The following is a 5,317-nucleotide window of genomic DNA, read 5'->3' as shown; positions in this document are numbered from 1 at the left end:
CACATCACATTCTATCTCAGACATTTCATCGAGCATATGGTATGCACATAATAAACTGAATTTACTAATAAGAACTTCTAATCGTATCAAGAACTTGAAATGCAAATTTTACAGATCTAAAGAGTCTTTAGAAACTAACAATATCAAAAACTTGAAATGCAATTTTTACATCATATATAAACCCATTAATACTTCTTCCTCTCTGAACCACCTAGTATAACTTTTTTTCTTTCATATTTTGTTTAAGATCGTGATAAATTCGAGTTAAAAAAAAAACAAAACAAAAAAGCCCAACAAAATACTAACAAAAAACACAATTATTTCACCATTTTTCTTATCTTTCACTATTCATAATTAAATCATACCAATAACCTCACTCATGTGTACAATTAAATTACCAAATACTAACAAAAGGTTAAAGCTAAATAACTTCCATATAATACATAAACCATTATAAGTTGGAGAGTTAGGCTTACACATGGATCTCCCTCTTTTATTGACCTCATCTACAGTTAATCAAGATAACAAAATCACTAATTCAAACACATAAACCTTATAAATCATTAAAAACATATAATCAAAGTAAATAGATCTAAAGATGCTCAACTATCGAAGTCGATTGCACTCAATGGTGGGCATCTTAGTTGAGAATATGGTGGATTTCAGTAAAGTGATAGAGACTAAGGGGAAGGCAGCATTGAAAACACCATGGTCGCTTGATTCCGCCGTTGTACAACTAATCACCGTTATCTCGTCTCTCATATTCTTCACGTGCTTCGTCGTCGATCTTATTCGTCTGAACTCGACCATCGACCCAAGAAATAAATCAATTGGATAATGTAGCTATACTTCAACTATTCTTATATATTGACCGTAAGATTCTCTATTATCACTAAAAACAATGAGTACATTAACAACAATAAATTTTGCATTTAAAGATGTAATTACAATTACCTCGGACATAATAATCCATCCATATAGCCACATTTTTAAAGAATACCAATGATCATACCCTAAACAAAAGATCAATTAAACCAAATCACAAACTTTTAGCTCAAATACATATATTGAAATAATAAGAAACATTATGTCATATGGGAATGGTGTCCTTGCAAAGTATTGAAAGAGGCTGTAGATGGTGAAAGGTGATGCAGCAATAAACAAATAATAAAAGAAACAGAGTAATACCAGTAACCACCATGAGAGAATCTTGAGCATCTGCAAAACATGAACCACAAAGCACAAACCTTTTTTCCTAAATTTTCAAAACCATAAACGGGTTTCTTGTTTTATTTATTTTTAGTTAATTTATTACCATAAAAGGGAAAAAACAAATAGAAAAACCCTAGCCTCTTATTATGATTTCTTGAAAGGTGATGATCTTTTCTTTTTCTATAATAAATAAAAGGGTTATTGGATTTTATTACCTCTAACTATCGGTCTTTGGCCGCTGCCACCCCCAACTAACACTTTGACACCTGGCACCTCCAACTTGACTTTTAGTTTGTGCTGGCACCACTCAGTTAACTTTACACTAACTTGGTTAGTTTTTTTAGCTGACGTGGCCATATTTTGATGACATGGCTTATTTTTATGAGCTGTCATCATGAGGTGGCAATAAATCATCCCCAAATTCAGTTCTATATAACAAATCATCATCATCTTCAACCCTTATCGATATACAAAATCAAACATCATCATCTTCATCGGCTCTTCATCTTCATCACCGGCGATGCCGGATTTGAACGATCTCTCCGACGACCTCCAACGCCTCAGCTTCAACTCCTCTTCCACCACCACCACCACCGACATCAACCGCAGCACCAGCTCCTCATCCGAAACCAACTGTTTGAAGTTCACCTGCGAAGAAAAGAGCGAAACCCATAGGGACTTCGCCTTTGAAGTTCACCTGCGAAGCTTCGTACCCGGGGAGCCATCTAAGCAAGCTTTGCAACTCTCTCTCCTTCACGTCCTCCGGGAGATCGGAAATGAAGATCGTCCTCACCTCCTCACCACCGCCCAGTGACATCGGAGACTGTGGAGACGCTACCCACTGCGGATGCGAATGATGGTACAGGTGCATTCCGTTTCGGACCATCTCTCTCTCTCACAATCCTGATCGACCGATGCTTCTTAGATCTGTATTTGTTTATGAAACCCTAAAGCAAGCGAGAAATGAAACTCGGGAAAGGGTACGAGGGGTTTTCCAACAACAAAGTGTAATAGAGATTTGTTTGTTTTAAAGAGATTTGTTTGCATATTAGTTCTGTTTGTTTTAAATCTGTAATATACAAAAATCGATCGATGCTTCTTAGATCTGTTTGTTTTAAAGAGATTTGTTTGCATCTCTGTTTCTGATCTCTTGTGTAATAGAGATATACTGCCACGTATTCGCCACGTAATTATGTCCACGTAATCAAGAGTGTGCCACATCGGACAAAAAACAAACCAAGTTAGTGCAGATTTAACTGGGTGGTGCCAGTGCAAACAAAAAGTCAAGTTGAGGGTGTCGGGTGTCAAAGTGTTAGTTGCGGGTGGCAACGGCCAAAGGCCGATAGTTGGGGGTGATAAAATCCAATAACCCTAAATAAAATGAATTAAAACCTTATCGTGATAACATTGTATTGTTCTATGAAAACCCTAGACAGAATCATTGTCTCTAACCCACTCATCCCACATCAACATACGTGGCAGTTCTGTATCCTCTGATTGGATTTTGTTCAGTTTTTGTGCAAAATAATAAACAATAGGAGGTGCGACCTTACCTGCCATTTCAATTTCAAGAAGATAGATTTAGGGCTCAACTTCTATGATATGGGTATCGATTTAGGCTTTATCAATTTCAATAGAAATATGAGACAATAGGAGGTGCGACCTTACCTGCCATTTCATCGGATAGGCCGCCAGAGGTCTGTCGGAAACTCATCGGTATCTTTCTAACCTGATTTGTTGAACCCTTTCTCTCTTTAAATTTTGCATCTCCATATATATCCAGCGTCCATTTATCACAGGAATTGGATGGATCTTCAAGATCTGAAATCAAGTTGAAGATGATAAAGATACCTGGATTAGAGTTTTTGTGTTTCAGACAATTGAAGAAGTATGAAATCGCCAGAGAATCATGTATATGATAATTAGGGTTTTTGAATAATGCGTGTTTGAGAAGCCGCTTGTAAAGGAAAAAAGAAGAGAAAACAAATTGCCGCTCAAAATCAATCTGTGAGGAATATTACATTGCCACGTGGCAATGAATGGCTTAAGTTACTGACATGTGGCCTAAGCTTATGTTTTTATATATTTATAATGTTTATGTGTTTGAATTAGCACGTCTAAACGGATGCCCAGGCAAACCAAGAAAAAAACCAAGATAGAATTACACCAAACAACCTTTGAAGCCTTTTCTCAAAGCAGATTCATCTAAGTTTCTTCCAATGAATACAAGTTTGTTAACTCTCTTCTCATCTGGACCCCATGGTTTGCCTGGGCACCCGTCTAGTGTTAAATGCACACCCTAACGAATCAAACATAACCACCTCAAGATTTATTGTTAAAGAACACATATAAGTGAAATAACTAAAGTTGAAAAACGAATAAAGATAAAACCTGAAAAACATAGCGTGTCTCGGAATCACTCACTGATAAGACGCCTTTCATCCTATAAAGATCATCCCCTTTTTCCTCAACCAGTCTTTCAAGCCAGTCATCAAGCTGGATGGATCATGTGCATTTAAGGTTAAAAAATTTTCATAATAACTGATAAACCAAGCATCACCAAAACAGAATTAACCGAACCGAACATTGTCTATATAAAAATTTTGGCAACCAAGGGAGGGAATCAATTGTAATCTTTTGTTTTTGTCAAGGCCCAGAGACTCAAGCCCAAATAAGTAATTTATTTGTTGATAGATTTTATTTTTATCAAAGCCCAAAATGAAGCTCATCAATAACCAAAACATTTCCTATATTTTTAGCTGAAACCGAAATTAACCAAACTGATCGATTTTACATTGCCAAAAATCAGAACTTTCTATTAACAAAACCATGTACCCCTATAAAAAATGAGTAGAAGTGAAATAATTTTATCCAAAAAGGGAGAAAATGATTTTTTACCTCATCAAGGTCCAAAGTTCCTTCAGAAACAATGCTCACATTGGATACAGCAGAATCATGCTTGTGATCATGATGATGCCCTTGGTGGCATTCTGTTTAAAAAAATATATATGTATATATGATTAAGTACTAAAATGATAAATACCATGGCCATGCTCGTGAGTGTGATTCTCACAATGAGAATCCTCTGATGGGTCTTCAGAATCAGTTCTGCATAACCGAAAGGCGAGATACACATAAACAACAAATATTATGTTTTTTTTATCAACGACATAAGCTTCATTAACTATGTAGAAATTATATATCCAAAAGGTTATTTAACAAACAAAGGACATGGTGTTTACATACATATGGAGAAAATATCATATGATTATCACCTGTCAAGATCGTAGCCTCCCACTCCCAACACAAAATCCATATCAACAACGCCAAATTTAGCTTGTTTTATCTGTTCCATTCCATTTATGTGCTGCAAAATGCACCAAGATTAATTAATTTGAGACTTTGAATAAAATTTACTTTTATGGTTTCATATATCATCAAAAAAACCCCCAAATTAGGTCACAATCGGAGTCAATTAGATGAATGGACAAAGCAAACAAAAACACGACAACAAAGAATCGTTATAAGTAAACGAAATCCATGAAAGAAAACAAAAGATTGAATAGAGGAAATCATACCCATTAACATTCCACCAATTGTTAAAAAAGCATCTCCATAATCTCTGCTCATCAACATTCCGGTAAGTAAACATGACTAAAACATAATACTAACCATCAAATACTTTTTCTTAATAGAAATCAGAAATTTTAAAAGATGATATACCTTTCTAAGTGAAATCCCAAATATCTTTGATGGCTTCATTGCTTATTTCAGATTTTGACAATCATGGTCAAATTTTTTATGAACATACATAAATCAAAATCACGCCTTAATTTGAATCTTCTATCTGGAAGTGGGTTGATGCCCCAGAAAAAAACCACAGATTAAGGGTTTGGAATCTAAGGAGATGAAAGAGAATGGGTAAGAGACGGTGTATAAACATCAGAATAGGGATTTTTGTAAAACAAATTAGATGAAATCGCAGAACACATAAAGAAATCACATATAAGGCATACCAAAAACGACTCATTAAACAATTTCATGGATAGAAGACACAAGATTACCGATTAATAAGAAGCAATCGACGAAATTACCTTACATAGTG

General features: G+C 35.3%; 1 protein-coding gene across 1 annotated transcript; it reads right to left on the bottom strand.

Moving 5' to 3' along the window:
• Positions 1 to 3,369: 3,369 nt before the first annotated feature.
• LOC118485041 (P-loop guanosine triphosphatase YjiA-like) lies at positions 3,370 to 4,974 on the bottom strand. Its single transcript, XM_035981258.1, has 6 exons — positions 4,936 to 4,974; positions 4,488 to 4,579; positions 4,256 to 4,320; positions 4,111 to 4,202; positions 3,604 to 3,708; positions 3,370 to 3,511 (listed from the first exon to the last, which is right to left on the bottom strand). The coding sequence occupies exons 1-6, from the start codon at positions 4,972 to 4,974 to the stop codon at positions 3,374 to 3,376; spliced, it is 531 nt and encodes a 176-aa protein (XP_035837151.1). The 3' UTR covers positions 3,370 to 3,373.
• Positions 4,975 to 5,317: the final 343 nt, after the last annotated feature.

Source organism: Helianthus annuus, chromosome 12 (genome assembly GCF_002127325.2).
Source record: "Helianthus annuus cultivar XRQ/B chromosome 12, HanXRQr2.0-SUNRISE, whole genome shotgun sequence".
NCBI lineage: Eukaryota > Viridiplantae > Streptophyta > Magnoliopsida > Asterales > Asteraceae > Helianthus > Helianthus annuus.
The sequence above is the reverse complement of the archived record's forward strand: the minus strand, read 5'-3'. Positions and strand labels throughout refer to the sequence as shown.

Bases quoted from the DNA above. Each gene is read 5' to 3' on its own strand.
- LOC118485041 (XM_035981258.1), bottom strand. From the start codon at position 4,974: ATGAAGCCATCAAAGATATTTGGGATTTCACTTAGAAAG. The intron at 4,203-4,255 runs GTATTTATCATT...TTTTTTAAACAG, and splicing joins CACTCACGAGCATGGCCATG to AATGCCACCAAGGGCATCAT. The intron at 3,709-4,110 runs GTAAAAAATCAT...TGATCCATCCAG, and splicing joins GAACTTTGGACCTTGATGAG to CTTGATGACTGGCTTGAAAG.